At 36.0% G+C, this 19,893-nt stretch overlaps 1 protein-coding gene across 12 annotated transcripts in view; it reads left to right on the top strand.

Annotated features, from left to right (window-relative positions):
• Positions 1 to 18,811, top strand: part of LOC108769422 (tyrosine-protein phosphatase Lar-like) — a 328,651-nt gene extending 309,840 nt beyond the window's left edge. For 11 of the 12 annotated variants that reach the window (XM_018520397.1, XM_018520400.1, XM_018520399.1 and 8 more), the window contains 3 exons: positions 4,860 to 4,987; positions 17,310 to 17,478; positions 18,115 to 18,811. In XM_018520397.1, the coding sequence (XP_018375899.1) occupies positions 4,860 to 4,987; positions 17,310 to 17,478; positions 18,115 to 18,206 (389 nt within the window). In that variant the 3' untranslated portion in view covers positions 18,207 to 18,811. The remainder of the gene's footprint in view (positions 1 to 4,859; positions 4,988 to 17,309; positions 17,479 to 18,114) is intronic. The other variant, XM_018520398.1, reaches the window with a different exon arrangement.
• Positions 18,812 to 19,893: the final 1,082 nt, after the last annotated feature.

The following is a 19,893-nucleotide window of genomic DNA, read 5'->3' as shown; positions in this document are numbered from 1 at the left end:
CCCCCCCCCCCCCCCCTCTAATCGAAGTCATGTCACGCCGAATTGGCCCTTTCAATCACGCGGCCCCGCGAATCGTATAAGTCCTCGCGGGTCGCAAATCCTTACGCTTTAGAGCGTGCAATATAAATTGAATATGGACTCCAGCGTCGCCTCCATCCCTTGGGTTATTCGGGCTGGCTCGGAAAATTCTGGCAAGCTTCGCCACCGGCTCCGTGTCTTTCCTCTGATTGGTATCTTCCCCCAGTCACCTGGCGTATCTTCAACTTTCTTCTCTCGTAGTTCTTCTCAGTAATATTTGTGCGATACAGCAAAGCTCAAAACAGCAGCCCAAAAGTATACAAAATTATACGATTTGCGTGTCCGGGTTCCCGAGTAAGGCGGCTCCCAGCCTATCGTTGCATCTTTGTCCTTCTCTTCGTAGTGGAGTCTTCCTTCTTCCAATGGTGGGTGAGACGACAAGATTACAGAACAATATTTTAGCCACCGAGCACGGTCCGTCGATGACAACAGATCTAAATGTGAGGCTAACACATTATAAATAAAAAAAATAAGTTCGCAACAAAAGAAACAAAAAGCAATTAACTAAACGAATGATTAGCACAAGCTCGCATGTGCGCTGGCCCTCTGAAACCCATTGCACATATAAAAACGCAAGGTCGTAGTAAGCGAATTGGCCAATCACGGTAGAGACCGTAAGGCTAGTAGCGAATCCAAAGTTATGATTTCCTTACTGCTTACGTCTTACGGCCTTATGTTCTTGTACGTGTCATGGGCTTGAGCCAGGAGGATGCAAGATCCTCGAATCGTAGACGATTCGCGACAGTGATGGACGAAAATTGTCATGTCACAAGTCTATACAGGTAGAATAGAGTTGATTTTTTTCTGCTACATTACAGCTGTTCTGCAATTTTAGAATTCTGTTTGCATTTATTCATTAGAATTATGATATGCTATTACATTAATTCGGATTCAAAATGCGCCAATTCCGAAATGCGTCGCACGAGAAGCAAAGACAAAATCGATTTCTCGAAACGATGCTCTTCGCGAATGCTTCTTGAACGACGCTTCAAGACGACCAACTTATCCTAGTTTACATTTTACTCCCGTCTTCTATCGACATCTTTTATTCATCTGAGCACCCGTGTCGCAAAATCGCGTGACAAACTTCTTTAATAAAGTTTCAAATGAGAGCGTTACGCGGAACATCGCCTCTTGCTCCCTCTTTTTTCTCTCTTTCTCTCGTAAAATTACGTATTATGCTATTGTCGAAACGGAATATTCTGCACACTAAAATTTAGAGATATTTTTCTATTTACGATAAATATGTAAACATATGTATTTAATATGAATTTGGAAAATGGGACATCGTCTTCTATTGTTCAAAGAAATATCAATTTTTATTTTTATTATGGTCAAGTTTAATTTTCTGGTTAACTTGTGGTTTAGATTTGACCTCATTTAATCTGATGACAATGTAAAAATTGTGTTTTTGTAGCTATAATTAATCACTAAACTGACGGTTTCGTAGTGGTAATTTACGTATTATGAACCCATCAATTTAGTGCTTAACCATTAACTGGAAAAATATAATTTTTACATTATCATCATCAGATTAAGTTAATCACAAGTTTACATTCAAAAAATAAAAAAGTAGGTCTATCAATCATAGATTGACATTCTATCAATCATAGATTGTCAAAATTAATTGTGGACTAAATAATTTATCAATAAATATTTTAAAATCTGCTAAAGAACATAAAATGTCCGTTGACGAACGAGGATCTCGAGCGTCAATGCTTTCGTTGAATTATTCTGGAAGAATACGAATGGTTAGAGATTATGGTTGGTTAGAGAAATAGCGGTGTTTATGTTCCGACGTTACTAATCCCTTTGCGTTTATTTAAAATAGGACTAAGGTCGTAATGAGTACGCGGATGAATCAAGAGTTTCGGAAACTCTTCGTTGAAGGGCCTGACCGAGACTTGGAGGTTCGCCATCTGACGAGATCGGCTTTCATTTGGCTATGGTTAACCAACATTAAAGCGTTTCGCATAAACTCATGCTATCGATCGGTTTATAGGTGCCGCTTTCACAACCCGCTTATAAACTACGTCACTGACAAGGAAACAAAACATTTGGAAAATTGGGAAAATATACATATACAAAATGACTGTGTGACAAAAGGTTTCGAAGATTCAGTATCCTTTAGATATACTGAAAAATTTAATAAGATAGATGTAGTAATTACGTTAATTGCAGAAAGATAAATATAATTAATAACATAAATTAATTTAAAAATTAAAACAGATATACATGCATATGTAATTAAAATAATTTAGGTTAATGAAATATATGAGTAAAAAGAATATAAAAATATTAAGTTCATCATATCATATCATTGCGCATTTCAACACTTGAGAATTTTTTAAAATAAATGGAAACATAAAGCATGTATTGGATGAACGAGCTTAGGGGTGAAAAATAAAAGGAACAAGAAAATCACGGAAAGAGAAGGCAGGCGACAAAGAAGCGAGATATAACGAAGTGCCGTAGACTTAAAAATAAACGTCGGAAGGTTTTAAAGTCGAAATCCGGATTCTGCAGCGAGAAATCCGGAGGGAAGAACTTTGCAGTGTGAAGGAAAGAGAAAACGCAAAGATAGGGACGAAGACAGAGGGACTGTCTCGGTACCGTTAACCACTCGGAAGGGGTTAACCGTCGTTCTCGGGTATCATCCGTTGCACAAAAGCCGTAAAGCACGCTGCCCGGTTATTTCGGTCAATCCTCGAGAAGGCCGCCTAGAAAATATTCACATCGATCTACCAGCTGACCCCTCTCTCTCTCTCTCTCTCTCTCTCCCCCCTATTTCTCCCCCATAATACGTACACGCGCGCATACACATTGCACACATTCGTGTGCACATACACGCACGCGTAACGGGAACAAGTTCGTCGCTGCACCACAGTAACAGATACCTGATACTCTCTATATACGAAGCGCCTCAAAGTGCTCTTTCGAAGGCAAGCACAGAGGCCAGGTCAACCGCATCACTCTTCGGCATCATAAAAAGATATAAAACAGACCGATCGCTCGTCCGTTTGTCCGTTCGTTCGTCGGAACATAAACTATAAATACCTAGGGGTATATTGATGTAATCGATATTTTTCGGCATTATAAATAAATTCCCGAGAATGCGCGCGCGCACGCGTAAGTTCGGCCCGATTTATCCTGACGAGCTATTATCGGAGGGCGATATATAAAAGGGTAGCAGACAGCCGATAGAGGAGACTTTCAGGGATAATTCCTGCCTATCGGGATCACCGCGTGTAATTTTGCATAATTCTCCCGACGGATGCGAATCTCTGATTCAACTTCTCACAATAGCCTCGTTGTGTGTGTGTGTGTGTGTGTGTGTGTGTGTGTGTGTGATGATTTCCTAGCTAAAGGATAGTCATTCGTTCTAAGCCATGACGGCGCAATCTTGTCGCTTCGATTCCCAAATTTGAATTTCGAATGTGAACTTCGACAGAAAATGGGCGACAACTTTATTGCGATCTTTTCCGATAGCGTATAACAGACTACGTATCAGATATGCAAAAACTTATACGTATATTGCGATTATATTACTTTAACGTCTAAAATATTAAAAGATATACCTACATGTGATGTATATTTTCGGTTCACAAAAAAAAACCTACATACCTATTTTTAAATTTCGATGTAAATTCAAAATCGCATTTAATTTTTAAATCGCAATGGCAAAGTTGTTTACTTCAAACAAAATATACGAACTATCAGAAAATAGACTTTGTTATCCAAACGCGGCGTTTATAGTAAGTGGGATAAATTCTCTTCCGCGGAATATTCGAGATAAAATGATACAGAGAATTAGCTTTTTTGTTTTTATAGTGCGCTGACGATAATGAATGTTGCCCTTTCGTTTTGCAAACACGTACCTAGATTCCCTGTGGTGATATGAATAATAAGATTCAGTACTACGACGTTTTGCGTTAAAAGACAGAGCCCACCTCTTATCCTGTCAGCGTCATTGTACTTTTTATACGCTAACGCGTGAATGAAGAATCAGAAAAACAAGACGTGTCGTGACATTTACATGAAAGAAACGTAAAATTCTGAGTTGCGACGGAATCTCATCTTTAAATTTATCTCATCTTTAAATCTTTAGATTTAATCCGGCGTGCGAGAGGGCTAAGTTGCCGTCTGCGTTGGCATGGTAAACTGTCGCCCCGAAGCGCGACGTGACAAATATCTGTTATTTACATAAAGCGCACATAAAGTCATGAGACGCGCGATACGGATCTCGCGTATTCGGATTCTGAAGTTTAATGCGGAAGAAAGTCGAGAGACGCGCGCCTTTCTTCGCGATACACTCGCAAAGAAGGCGGCTCGGTTGAACCACTGAGAAATCATAACATATCGCTGAGAAGTGTTTCACGATAACTGTCTGACATTTGCATGAAATAAGGATTCTAAACGTAGACGTAATTCCGTACTCGGATTCGTGAATTTAATCCGGGCAAGAGTTACGCGCCCTCGTTTACCAAGGGAGAAACGTATAGCAACGTAAGGAGAAAAACACGAAATATTTCTTCCCCTTACTCCCGTATAATGTAATATTTAATTACACGACCATAACTTATTACAGCACCTAACTGTTCTCTTCCGCCAGCAAAATAGTCTTGATAATAAGTCACTTTTACATATGTAGCAATAGCTATATAACAATCTGTACTTAAAAGTTCCTGCAGTTTTCTCTCCCCCAAATACATTCGCGACAGTTTAGAATAAATCGGACACAAAATTATTCGTATAAAAAAAGTCACATTTTTACTTTTCAGAGCCAAAAACCGAGATTTTAGGTGCGCCGGAGCTGTTCATCAATCGAGGTAGCACCATCAATCTCACGTGCGTCGTCTTGCAGAGTCCAGAACCACCCGCCTACATTTTTTGGAATCACAACGATGCGGTAAGTTCGATCTATTTCCCGATTCATTATTATTCTTATTTTGATAGTAATCGTATTATTACGAGAACCGATTTGAGAAACATCCTGAGCTTAAGCTCGCAACATTTACGCGAAACGAATAATACGCAGACGACGCTGCAATATTGCACGATTAGCAAGACCTAGATATATTACTGACGCGCGCGATTCTGGCCAACGTTGACTTTGCACACGGATAATTAATGATGATCCTACTTCCCGAGATATATTCTAATATTACGGAAGGTAACACGTCGAATAAGTTTCTACTTCGCAGCCGCGAGACCAAGTTTCCGCGAGATGAAATTTTCAGCTGAAACTTCCGTCTTTCTTCGTCATGTTTATTGCGTACACAGTTGTTTGAGATTATTATTGTCACTGCTGCTGTTGTTGTTATACATCCTAAGAATTTTTTGTCATTAACTTTTTACAAATGACAGTTCGAAGTAAATACATAATGTCCTAATGATTTATATCTCATTGTTAAATAACAGAGATTTCATTTTCTCTCCTTTAATTGATATAATCTATCATATCACAAATTATTTAATTATGAGAAAATTCCTTTATTAAATGGTTATTTTATTAATAATGTGTAAAAATGTAATATAATGTCTGTAAAAAAAGTATAGGAGACATTTAGGATTAATTATAAAAATTATAAAACTTTAATTTAAAAAATACATGAAATTTATGTTTTAAAAATCTTTTATTTTTAATAAAAAATATATAGGAAATGATAAAATCTTCTTTTAGAACGAAACTTATCTGTGAAAAATTGATTATTTGGTTCTTTTCAATCGGTATAGTTTCGAGAAGCCATGATAATACGACTAGCAGAAATTTCAAATGGCTGTATCTGAGAAATCTACCTCTCGCGAATTTTGCTGCGGAGTAATAGCAGCGAAGAGATGCGTGATAAATGGCCGTACAGGCGTCGGCGAAGGTCGTCCCTAATTAGGTACTTCGCCTGGAACTCCAGGAAGTCGAACAGTTCCGATTAGAGCACTGATAGAGGACGGTAGGCGCACTTAACCACCTGCTGTCATACAAGAATGTTGAGCAGCTTGAAATGTTTCCGTAGCTAAGAATTAATCGAGTGGTATTTGCATCTTTCCGACTGAAATATTTTCGTCACAGTCTCGACCATCAAAGAAAGAGATAATGGACAATATATATCCATTCGTGCAATAAGAGTATTCTCAGAGTGTTTGTGTGTGTGTGCGCGGGTATTTATTATAATTAATATATTATACATATCACACACACGAGTTTATGATTAAGCCGACCAAAAATAATGTCTAAAAACTCGAATTTAAGCTCTTAAAATATGTTGTAACATGCTAAAAAATTTCTTTTTCTATAAAAAATTTTTTTTGATATTTCCGTTTAAAATAATGAAGTACTAATGAAACCCAAATAATTCAACAAATTATCATATACGAATTAATTATCAAATTGAAAAATATATTTTATTAATTTCCTATTTTAATATTTATTTGTAATGAAATCCCTTATCGACAGTCTTTATTGATATTCTAGAACTTTAGGATTTTCACGACATATCTTTCTAGTTTTTAACATGATAACAAAGTTTTTCTGGCGAATGAATTAAGTATGTGCGCGCGCACAAAGGGGATTATAAAACATACCGACGGTGGTGGCGGCGACTGTTTGCGAACGGCTGACCGACCAATAAATTTTGATAATGTCCTGGTTGGCTGGCTCGCCGCTAAATCGTGAGAGTCGTGGCAAAATTGGTAACGGCACTCAGGAGGTTCCATTAGGCGCATTAAGCCCTGACCGAGAGCTTTGGGACTCGCTTGGGTACGTAGAAACAACGTTCGTTCGCAAGCCTTAAAGAGAACTCCGTCGTGCGTGACTAACGCGTGCAGCCTCGAAGGGTTCTGGACCGTAAATGAGCCGAGAGGGACTCCCTAATTCCTCAGATATCATTCTGTCAGTCCCTTCGTCCTTTATCGTGAGGTACTATGGAAGATATTGATAATACCCCGTGCGATTAGTGAGAGCCAGATTTATCAGTACCGTGTAAAACAGAGTAATGTTACGACTTTGTGCATAAATAATTAATACGATACTCTCAGAAGATTTCATATCAATGTATTCTCGCAGCGCTTTACATATGTAGACTCCTGTTATCTTAGAGGAGAAGGTGGTATTATGGCACCTCAGTTACATTTTACACAATAACTTTGTTAATAATCAATATTTAAGTTTAAAATTTGACAATTACATTTGTTTAAATGTTGTTAAATCGATTCTGGACTCAAAGTTACGAAATATTTATTACTTAGGATACTATTAATAAAAATGTGGTGACATTCCATAATGACTCGAAAAAAAAAATGGGTAGTAATGTGGCCTTTCATAAAAATAGCCTTAAAACGTTAGTTTTATTTAGAAAACAGTATTTGGTTACAAGATTAACAAAAAAGGAAAACATTTTAAAATGTATACAAGTGAATGTATATACATTCACATAACTTCTGCATATAAACTGCTTAGTACTAAAAATCTCAGTATTAAAAATAGTACACGTAATATAAACTACAAATTAACAGTAGAACTACAATCGATTATCAAATAATTATTTTTATATGAAAACCTCAAAAAAAGAGGTCGTAAGTAATCAATACCCATAGAGGGCCACATTATCAAAATGCCATACTATTGTTTAAATGTGCATAATTCGAAATATATACAGTCAAATAAAATATTAAATGGCAAATACTCACTCAAAAATACATATATTCATAATACGCTCAAGTTTAAGAAAAATAAGAAAGTAGGTATAATTAAATGCTAAAATGTACCTCAGAAACGTTTCGAAATACTTGAAAGTAGAAATACGTTATAATAAGTGCTGGCTATTGAGTATTGGTATATTAGCGTGTGATGGTATAACGGCGAGCTACTGAATAAGTAATTCAATTCCTAAAAAAGCCTTTTTAAAAAAAGAAAAAAATTACGCCAAGTGCATAAAAAAAGGTGTTGAATAGATTCTTCTTAATTAAAAACGGATATGGAATAAATGTAATTAGCCAAGTATTTCACGCAAGATAAATAAGATAGACTAAAAGTAATTAAAACTGTCAACTGGATTATAGTGAAGAAAAAACTTGGCGTACCCGGATCGCATTAAAACGTAATATTCTAAGACCAATATGTTTTCACAGTACGGAAATTTATTTGCGAATTATTAAAAAGATTATTACAATATTTTGCAGATATACACAATACATGGAAACAATAATTCAACAAAGAAGAGATGTTAATAATTGCTTATTAATCTTGTAAATTTATCTATAATGTTGTTATATCTAAATATTATCAATATTCAATAAATAATCATTAGGATTCGCTATATAATAGCGGAGATATTATGGGAGGCCACAATACATACACTGGCCATAATACCACCTTCTCTTCTATTATAAGAATATCGAATGTAATAAAACAAGTTCAGAAGATCAAGCTATATTATGTCGCATTTCCCAATTGAAATAATATCATTGAAATAGTCTTACGAGAATCCTTTTACGAGTACACTATCGTTTTATCTTAACTACTTTTCACTTTGCACTTGCATGGAGGATTACTCGTGTGGATTTCCGTAAAAGCTTCCTTAGTCCAACAGACCAAGATGCGCCTCTGGATCATCCTCTTTAAATATTTCGTCAGCGCTTTCGATACTTTTGGTAAAGAGACCTCATAGGAGATTACATAGTAGTTCCCATAGGATCGATTAAAGGACAGGCAAAATAATAGCAAACCCATATCTAATCGCGATTTTGCACGCTCATAATGATTCATGCGCTCGGGGAGGATGTTATGATAGCCTTCGGATATGATGAACGTACGGTTGCTGCGACCGATAAGGAACGGGAGGAACAGCCCTTAGGAATCGTCCCGGGGGAACTGACTGAAATTCTCGTCCGATAATAAAGTCGCCCCCGATCGATTCACCGCGACGCGAAACATTTTCCGGCCGCAAGGAATCTACCAGAGCCACCCGGGCGCGTTTGCTTTCACGCTCCGATACACCTTATCCCTTTGATTTTGATTGAATTTCATGTCCGCGTCTATTGCGGCGACCGCACCTTGTAGCGACGCGCTGTCGCTTGTAGATGCGCGATGAAAACGCGATAAGATATTAAAATATCTCTACATCTTAAAGATGCTCCAAGTGTTTTAAAACGCGCGAATAATATTCGGACATTATGTTAAAATTCAGTGAAGAAAAGATTTTGTTTCGAAAATTCGATAAAAGTAAAGAGAAATTGATTGTTTTCGTTAAAAAGTTAATATATTTATCACATATAATTTCTTAAATAGGATTAATAATATTTTGTTATTGTACAGTAATAAATCTATATGTGCATAGTCGATATATTGCGCGTTATTTGTATTTATCTAATTGTGTTTCTATTGACTCTGTACATTTTCATTCAAATCAGTCGAGAATAAATTGATTTATTTTAAAATATTCTATTATATTATGAAATATAGTTAAATAAAATAACATATTAAATCTTATTTATACCTATGTTGCTCATGGAAATTTGCCAAAAGAAAAGAGAGTGAGAAATGAATTTGGTCGCTGCCAAATCGATTTCCGCGATATATTACGAGGACAGGAATAAAAGCATGTTTTACAGATCTGTGGTTACAGTTCGTCGGATGAACGAAAGCACGAGTATATTCATGTCCGTGAACAAATCGCAATAATTAAAAATCAATATTGCGTAAATCGAGGAGGTAACCACATAATGTAATCGTGGGACAGAATCTTCAAAATCATAAAATTCATACGAAATCTCTATGTATAACCTAATAATTGTATATACATATATATATGCAACCACGAGAAATCATTGTATAATATTAAATAAAATCGTATATTTTTTACCAAATGACTTTATAAAGTGAAAAAAATTATTTATAATCAGATGAAATCATGTAATCTGTAGGACAATATTTCAGCTAGTGGTTACCCCCTCGGTATAGGCCGTAGCTCACTTAAGCTTTCTTCGTCTACAGTAGTCTACACGATTTTGACTGACACGTCCAAACAAAGGGTGGTGTAACTTTTGGTGATGTATTAACTTTATCGTCGCATCAATCTTTCATCTTTCGAGGCAACTCGCGAAAAAAAGCGTAATCCACGTGTCATCTGAACGTAGAAGATCGCTCAATATCTTCAAACAGAGTCGTAAGGCGTGTAAGACAAGCAACAATGGATTTATGTATGCTCGTAAAAGTTATTTTGCGTTTATTCGCAGCCATTCGCCGTATGACGCACATATGGGCGCCTCATTTTCGTGCAAATACATCCGAATCAACTATAATCTTTATTTTGTTTACTCACGTACGAAATGAAAGTATCCCTTCACGCTGAATCGCTTTTATTTACGACCGTCTGCATATCTGTTACTGTCCGGGTACCGATAAAAAGTTAATAGCAAGTCGTTAAAATGCATTCGTGTTATATTTGTGCGTAATACGTGCCACGAACAGAATATATTTTTTCTAGCTTTTTTGTGAAATAAATTCCTCTTATGCAGCAATTTTAAAAGAATGAGGGAAGCGAGATAATTGGCAATTAAAAAAAACATACACTTAATATAGATATGAAGAAAATTAATTAACTTAACGAATTGCTAGTGTATGTGCTAATCGAATTTATTCAAATCGCATTTATTAACTCTGGATTGACAGATAATTGGTGCGATTAGTGATTATTTAGTTAAAAATCGATGTTATGTACGGCACTGGAAATAAGGCTCGAGCGCATTAATGAAAAACTTGAAATTTTCTCATAGTTTTCCTTGCGGAGAATAACATCGGTAGACAGACATTAATTATACAAGAACCACGATTACGCGGCTTCAAACATTTTCTGTGAGAAATCGAGAGACTACTCTGCCTAGACGGGAGATAACAAACTTATTATTTCAACGTGAATGTGAAGCGTCGAGCATAAAATTTGAATAAATGAAAGAATAATACGTTGGTGACCTTATATTTGTGACTATACGCGGTCCTGTTTTTCTAAATCTCTTTATTCGACTCATATTAAGATACATATTTTATTACATACGATATTTATTATCATTAGATATAACATTAACATTATCTATCGGATAAAATGCGAAGCATAATAACAGAGATTACAATGAAACAATAATTGAAAGATTTTTCTGAAATTTCTGTTTTTCGTTGTGTGTATGCGACGTGAGTACTTAAACAGATAAGATTGTGTCTTCAGAGTACTTCGTGGAGTAAGACGATGCAATTTTCCAGTATTTTCCACCAGAGGAAACCCGAAGTAAAATTAGGGAAAAGGATAAACGCCGAGTATATTGCTCGAGCCAAATACAGACTGTATAATTTTACGTAATTTTCCGAGATACGGGCAAACGAGAGCGTGCACACAGAAATGTACCTTCGAGGTGCTGTAAAGTATCTACAGTACCCGTAGAGATTCTTGCAGTTGCCCAACGAATATTGAATGATACGCCTAACCGGATGGAACGATCTATGTTGCATTCGATTAAACGGGACGTTTGGTTGGTCAGCAGTGAAACTCGCGTCACATCGAATGTATAGTATTGAATATATCTCACGGTAAACACGTCAGGATTCCGATGATACACCAACGGTATCATGATGCCATACTGCAGAATACAGTACGTCGCTTTTTCAAAACATTTTGCTGCGCTCGACGTACAGCTGGATGCTCGCCATCCCGAGGAATAGCGAAATCCTGAAATAACAGCCGATTTCAACGTTACAACTGGCAACTTTATTTCTCGGCAAGAGGCACAGCTGAACAGTGTGAAGAAAATTCGCCTGAGAGAGCTTTCTCTCTGGATTGAAGGTTGAATTTATCAAAGCAAACGAAATGGCAAATGGTGACATAAGAACGACATGAAGATAAATAGAAATAATGAATGTCGCAAAAAGGAATATCGATCAGAAATAAATGTTTAATGAATCATAATTTAATTCTTGTAATTAATTATTATAAGATTAGATTTAATTCTCTTTTTGTTGTCGACAATTCGAAATTTTCAGAGAGGCAAAACTGATTATAGTGTACATAATGTAAAATGAAAGTTATATACTACATAACTACGAGAAGGAATTAAGCGAAACACATTAAATCGTTAGTTAAATCAGTGAAAAATTCGAAAAACGGCCAAACCAGTGCAAAAATAGCAGTTACGATAATATGCGAATTGGCATCGTTTCATTTTTCATACCTGTGCAATATACCTGCTAACGACATCACCGTATTGTAATTTTGCTTAATCCACTTGTATTTTATATGCAGAAATATATATTTAAATTATAATTTGCCTACGATGTCAATCGATTTATTAATGTATTAACAAATTAATATTTCGTGCAAATTCATTAAAAACTTATACATTACGCAATGTGCGGCTACATGTGTAATATGACTAGTGCATTCAACTGTTTTGTTAATAATTTCGATATGTTTTTAGCAATCACGCGACGATAATCTGCGCTATCCAACAAAGCAGTCGATTTTGTCATTTTGCAATATTCTACCATATATTATATGATTGGTGATAAGAATTAAAATATAGACTATTAAAGCGCTTGAAACGACATTTAATAAATGATGGAAGGAAAAGAGAAAAAAAAATGTGCGAACAAACATAAGAAAAGGATAGACCAAGTGCAGAACAAAGAATGCTGTTATCAAATACGCGAACGAAAACTGATAAGACAAAGTACTAAACCGTAAAGAAGCGGAAGAGAAGAAAACGGACCATTCCAACGGATCATTGAGTCAAAGATGTTCCGTTTAAGTCGACCAGCAATCCTGTGGAATGCCAATTTCCAGTAAGAACATGTAATGAGGTTGACGAAACTCTCTCATCTTCATTTGCCTCCTTATCCCTTCGTGCAAACTTCCGCATGCGCCTTTAAAACTTGGGAAAATTACGGATTCTAAGACAAAATTATCTGACTCACTAAGCTAAGTTCTCTCACTGGTGATAATATCAAATAAAGTTACAATGAATTTGTAGATTGAATGAATCTTACGCCAGCAGTCTTTAATTTCTTCGATATTTCTGTACAAACTGTGAGTTTTTTACATTCTGAATTTCTTCAAATAAATAAATAAGAAAGTTTGCATTTTTTTAAATTTAATATTGATGAGAAATGTTAATCTTAATTGTAATCTTATCGTATCAATTTCGTTCCATGTATAACTTTCATTCATTTAATAATAAAAATTCGTGTTAATACACTAACACGTATTAATAATTGAAAATTATATAAAATATAATCGTTTTTTATCAGAGAAAAAGAGAGAGAGAGAGAGAGAGAGAGAGAGAGAGAGAGAGAGAGAAAGGGAGAAAATAAAAGAGAGCTGGAATATTATAATAAATGTTTTGTAACTGACAGAACAAAAAATCTAAATATTCAGTTTAAATGTAACGTTCATTTATTTCAGATCGATTTACAGTCACGAGAGTTAATCGGTGAGTAATTGGTCGCTGTTTTAATTCAATTGTCAATGCAGAGTCAGCACTTTATACGATTAATGAACTGAAAATTGGATATTATTTATCCATTCTGATGATCGAGTAGAATTAAATAAAAATCAATTCAATTCGAAACACATCGTTCGCCCGAGTAATTACAAGAACGTCGTTTACAATAATAATTCGCGCATATCGCGAACGTGAGTAACATAGAAAACGGCAACGCAGGCACATTAAACATTCAATACATATATATTCATATATCGCAAAATATTTAAGAGCGATCATACTTGGTTTATCGTTCGCGTAAACTATGTTGTTACAAAAAACGCACAAACTTCCTACGGATGAATCATAAAAGTTTAATGAATTCCTGAAACGCAAGTTTACGTTTGTATTACGTAACTTTGAGAGATACAACTTTGTCGGTGTTGTTTAATTTTGTGCTTATGTATAGAGGAGCACAAGCAGCTGAAGAGACGAACGCCCTTCGAAACATTAATTTACGAGTTACCGACGGATTATAAAAACCCAACGTCGAGCTCCCCGTTTCATATAGGATAAGGAAAGTTCAGCTCTCAGAAGCGTAAGCGGCAGAAGAGCATGTCATGAATGCATGTGTCTAAGTACGCCGGCATTATTGCGCCTCGTATATATGTATACGGCCGGATTAACTATGGACTTTCCAACGAAAGTTTCGCATATTATTCTGCGTTAGACCGCAACGCGCGGTTTAGATAACGGAACGGAAGGAAGCAGTGCAGCGCGGTGCTTATCAAACTCGCGCGGCGGGCGGCGCGCGGCCGCTAACTTTCGTCCGATTAATCGCGTGCTTTGAGACTATGGAACGATGGGGATAAACAGCCTGGCGACCGATATATATTCTTATCCTCGGGATTTGATACCGCGCAGGAAATGCAGCAATCCGGAAAGATTAAATTTTCTCGAGTACCTACAGCTTATATTTGCACACTTAATGAAAGAAACTTCAAAAAAGCATTTTCTTCTTCTCAGAATGAAACAATTACGCTTTGTATGCAATCATTTAGATTTGCTCTTTGTGAATGAAAGAAATCCGAGCATTCAATATAATATCAGAACTTGTGCATCGAGAAGTAAATAATGGTAAAGCAACGAGACTCTTTAATAGAACTCTTTTGTACTACATTAATTAATGCATGTACTGGCATATTAACTAACCTATTTATTTTAATTCTATTATTCATGACATACTGTATTAAATTCATAATATTAAATTGTGATACCCAATTTGAGTTATTTTTAATAATTCCTATTATAGGATAACTTCGCATATATATGCCGCATATATATGCCGCACCTATCAAAAATTTAATTTATTAAGTATTATTTACTATGTTTAAAGTAAACGAATTATATCAGTAAAAACTTTGTACTGTCTACTACTATAAAAAAAATATTAGAAATCCGAAATATTTATTTTTCACATATTAAAAAATAAACTTTTTGAAACCCTTGCATTTTTGCCGTATATCCCATAGGGGTGGGATATATGGCTACTCATATGTATGTACGGCTCGTAAAAAATTTATAAATAATGTATATAAATAAGACGTAAAATGACATAATAACTTATAAAATATGTTTATAAATTTTTATTAAGGAATAGGAATGGTAAATATGTATATGAAATCATAAATACAATAATAATTACAATCTTCCTACATATATTACAAGTGTTATGACATGAGGTACATATTTCATATAATGCATTTATTGCATTTAGTGTACTGAATTCAATTTGTATGCTTTAGGCATAAATCCCGCTCGCTAAAAATGCCGCATATCTCAAACAAGTGGGATATATACAAGACAATAAACTAAACAAAGAATACGAAAGCACTTGTATTTTGCTGTACAACATGCTTTATTATTCCACTACACGTATGTATCACGAAATAACCATTAAGTTTTTTACACGCTCTACAGTAATCATTTTATGTAGACTTTAATTTATGATGGCGTTACTTATTACAGTGACAAATCAATTCAACTCACAATAATTTCATTAATATTAACAATAAGAAACTGAAATCATAACACAATATTAACATAAAGACATGTAACAGAATAGTTGCGGGAAAATTATCCCCACTCCTATTTTTTCTGACTTCTGCGGCGTAAATCCCAGCGCGGCGTATTTGCTGGAGTTATCCTATAAGTTGTCACTGCCATTATTCAATATGTCGTTAATTTAACTAAAATAATAGAATTAATAATTTAGCTAAAAAAATTTATTAAATACTCAAATTTAAATTTATTATTTAAGTGCATACATTAATATGAACATTGTTTACTTTAAAACTAACCACAGAAATGGGTTAATTATATTTTGTTATACATGGAAGTTAAAATAACAAAATGTTATTTTTTATTCAAAGGATTGGTTTACCATTATTCTCCTTTATCTAACAATATAACAATTTTAGATTCTTTTGTTTATTGAATTATAAAAAAGATATCGTATTTTAGCAAAATTTTCAATTTTAAATATTAAAAAACGATTTGTATGAAAGTACAGAGTGCAAGAGGAATTAAATTAATGTGATTATTGATTTTTTTATTTAACATTTCTTTTTACCAAGATAATTCTGAGAGGACATGACGTCCGAATTTTTTAACACCGAAATATAGCCAAGAAGCAAATATCCAACATGTTGTCAAGGATGTTCTACAATTCTCAATCCCTTAAGAAGGCTTACGTACCTCTCAGACGAAGGTACACTGTCGTAAGGTTCCAACTGCGGATTATTTATTTAAAAATCCTTTTTAGCTCTCGCTACGTTTTCTGCTTTTTATTCCTTTCATTCGCGTATACCTAATGTTGGATTCTACCAACCCCGTGTTAAAGCGACACTCACGAGCGTTGTCAAGTGGAACAGACATAGGATAAACACGACGCGCGTTCGTCGGGGTCTTGAGACGAGTGCACTACTAGCATTTGGACGTTGCAGCCAATTTTCCAGCGTAAATGTGCAGGTTTAAATAACATTCGTGAAATGTTTTGATTATTCTAACATTCTAAGTATTCTTTGCATGCGAGAAACATTAATCTTTTGTTAAACAACAAAACGTAAGTTTATTTTTCATAATAAAAAATGTGTCAGGTTTTACTTTTGCAATTACAGAAATAATTGTTTTATTTTCTTCAATATTTCCTAGACATTACATTAAAAAGATTAAAATACGTACTTATATTTTAAGAAAATTGACATCTACCAATAATTCGAGGATTATTGAATAATTAAAAATTATAAAAAGTTGAGAAACACAAGAAACTGAGATCCATCACCGAAAATTATCCTGGAATAATATTTATCTTGGGAAATAAGTTCTCGGGGCATAAGTCGCCAGCGAGGTAATTTGCACCGAACGTCGGGGCAAACCTCTTTTATATCACTAAACGTCGTGGGGATACTTTACAATCTCTTTCGAATCTCTTTGAATCTTATACACGTTAAGAATTTTCATTGAAAGAGGGATACTTTTTTTAACGATATTTTTTCTAACCTCGTCCGTGCTCTTCGCGAACCGAAAGGGAGTCCTTCTACGAGCTTGTCGTCTTCATAGCCAGTATTCATCGGAGCTGCCTAATAAAAATTGTATCAGACATTGGCTAGCCGGTTTCTCATTCGCTTCCATCCTCACCGCAACTTAATTCTCATCCACTCGGAGAGACGCCACCTTGTCTAAGAACGATCACCCGATCTCTGTTCCAGATAATCAGCTACGACTCGAGCAGAGGCGGCGTCTCCGTGGTCACGGAGAAGGGTGACAGCACGACGAGTTTCCTCTTGGTACAAGAAGCGAAGCCGTCGGACTCGGGACGGTACACTTGTAACCCCAGTAATGCTCAACCGAAATCGATCACCGTACACGTACTCAACGGTGAGTAATCGATGATACGAAGACGATGCACCAGCTTCTTGTCAGCTCGTGATTAACAACGATCGTGTACATTGAAAACAGAACATCGGATAATATTGGAAGCATAAACTTCTGAGAAATCTTACGTAAATTTTATCGCGAATGAAGTGCTACAGATTTATTAAGAAATATTTCATTTCTGTTTCTTTTATTTGACTAATTTGTATGATTTTTCGTTAACATCTTGTGGCAATTGTTGTACAATGTTGCAAATTTTTAATTTTTAACGTGAATACTGTAATTATCGTTAATTCATTATTAACGTAAGCTATTTTACGTGATGACTATTTTTTGTATATAGTTTATCGTACATGTATTATATTTATATAAAATATTAATTCGATATCTCTCTAAGATTGTTTTTATAGTCACGTGACTCATCTAGGATTGGCAAATTCTCTCTTTGGAATGAAAGAACGCATTTTACCAAGGAGAAACCGCGAGAAATTACGAGAAATAATTAGCTAAATTGCATTTCGGCTGGGCAACAAAAAAGATAATGCAAAAGAAAAGGAGAGAAGAAGAATAGAAAACGGCGGACGAGAATACCAAGTGCCGCGGGTCTTCAGAAAATTTAAGTGTTGCCCTCTGTTTCAGGAGAGTATCCCGCGGCAATGCAGCACGGCGGTCAGGCCAAACAACCGAGGCTGTACTCCCTTCTGCTCTGCCTGTGTCTGCTACTTTACTAATTGCTCCATTCCATCGCGCATTTTCGAAGGGAGAAATCAGAAGGCACTTTCCAGAAAGCGAAGAAAAAGAGAGCGAACGAAAGAACGAGTGAATGAGAATGTATGAAAGAGAGAAAGAGAAAGGGAGAGGGAGAGAGGTATTTCCGTCACGAGTTGTGCGAACATTGCCCAGGTGTCATGGAAGCCACAGCGAGATACGTGCGACGATGTGCATCCGACAGAGACGCTTTTGACTGTGCACCGGAACGATGAACTCTTTCGCAACGACGCGCCGTTTGTCGATGCAACCGAGCGACGACGACGTGTCCGGAAGGGCTGAGGGCAGCGCGACGACTACAGGATGATGCTTTTAACAATGAGACCGCGCGCGATTCGGAATTGCGAATATACAATAATACATGTAAGAGAAATCATGAAATTCCTATATATAATAACCGTCGATGAATAATCGGTTTTATTATAACAATAGGTTGCTTATTCATAAATAAAATCATAAATTTGACCGAAAACATGGATAAGTATATCATTATTCGTTGACTAAAACATAATTCTATACATTCATGAATAAAACTGAATAAAGTGCAATTGAAATTATTATTCAAGATGTCGCCGAAATCACGCGTTTCCACATCGAATTCGTTTAAACATTCTAATAATCCTCTAATAATCCTTAATTTAAAATTCTCTTCAAGTTCTCGAAAGCATTGGGACGTAACTTTCGCTTTGTATTTCGAACATCGAACTCCGAATTGTTCACAACTTAAAGATTCTTCGAAACACAATCGACTCCCTTTTCAGTACGACTGCAAATACTTTTAGTTTGAGAAAAACGTGAATCTTCCGAGACATCTTGTACACACCGCAAATAACGAAGGGTAAAATGTATAACACGTGTTCAGGCAAAAAGCGATTGAGAATATGGAGAAGAGAATACTGGATACGTGTTGCTTGTTTTTCTCTCCTCTTTATTCGAAATAATCGTTTCGAATAAACTCGAAACGTCTGCCGACTCATGGACTTTCTCAGCTGACAAGACTAGCGGCGCGTGGCGAGTGCATCGAGGACGAGAAAATCGGAGAGAACGCGAATTGTTGCCATGCAACAGCGGCTTTGACCAAGTATATACGCTTCGAAATTCGCGCCTGTGTGACCATCGGTTACTACGACCAGTGTGTACCTCTGTATATACCGTGATACACCGATTCTTCCTTGGCGGCATGCACAAGGAATCTTTTGTCGAGATCCTCCATAGTCAGTCTCGTGTTCCAATATTGACGCCGCATTTCCGGCCACTAAAGAGCGAACGGCGAAATCTCGAATTTCTACGCCGGAAGGTATTGCGGAGGCGATTACCGCGTAATCGGATCGCGCGTCTCGTGGCTCTTTTCTTACTGTTTTTCTTTCACCGCATGGCATTTTAAAATTCAATTAGTGAGCGATAGGACTTGTACAACACGCGACTATCGATCGACGACAGGTAGCGATTTTCAGATTATCTATTTCTTGGATTTGTCTCGACTAAACACTATCCCGCTACTTGACAATCAAAGAACGTCGTTAAGTCTAAAGCGGCGCAATTAGCTTACGCGAAATAGAAATTGCGCGTTATGAGATTCAGCAGTAATTACTCTTCTGTTCCGACAGTTACCTCAAAAGGTGCAGAGACAAAGCGAGATTCATCGTGTAT

This window comes from Trachymyrmex cornetzi, unplaced genomic scaffold (genome assembly GCF_001594075.2).
Source record: "Trachymyrmex cornetzi isolate Tcor2-1 unplaced genomic scaffold, Tcor1.1 scaffold90, whole genome shotgun sequence".
NCBI classification, from domain to species: domain Eukaryota; kingdom Metazoa; phylum Arthropoda; class Insecta; order Hymenoptera; family Formicidae; genus Trachymyrmex; species Trachymyrmex cornetzi.
This window is presented reverse-complemented; position numbering and strand designations above follow the sequence as displayed.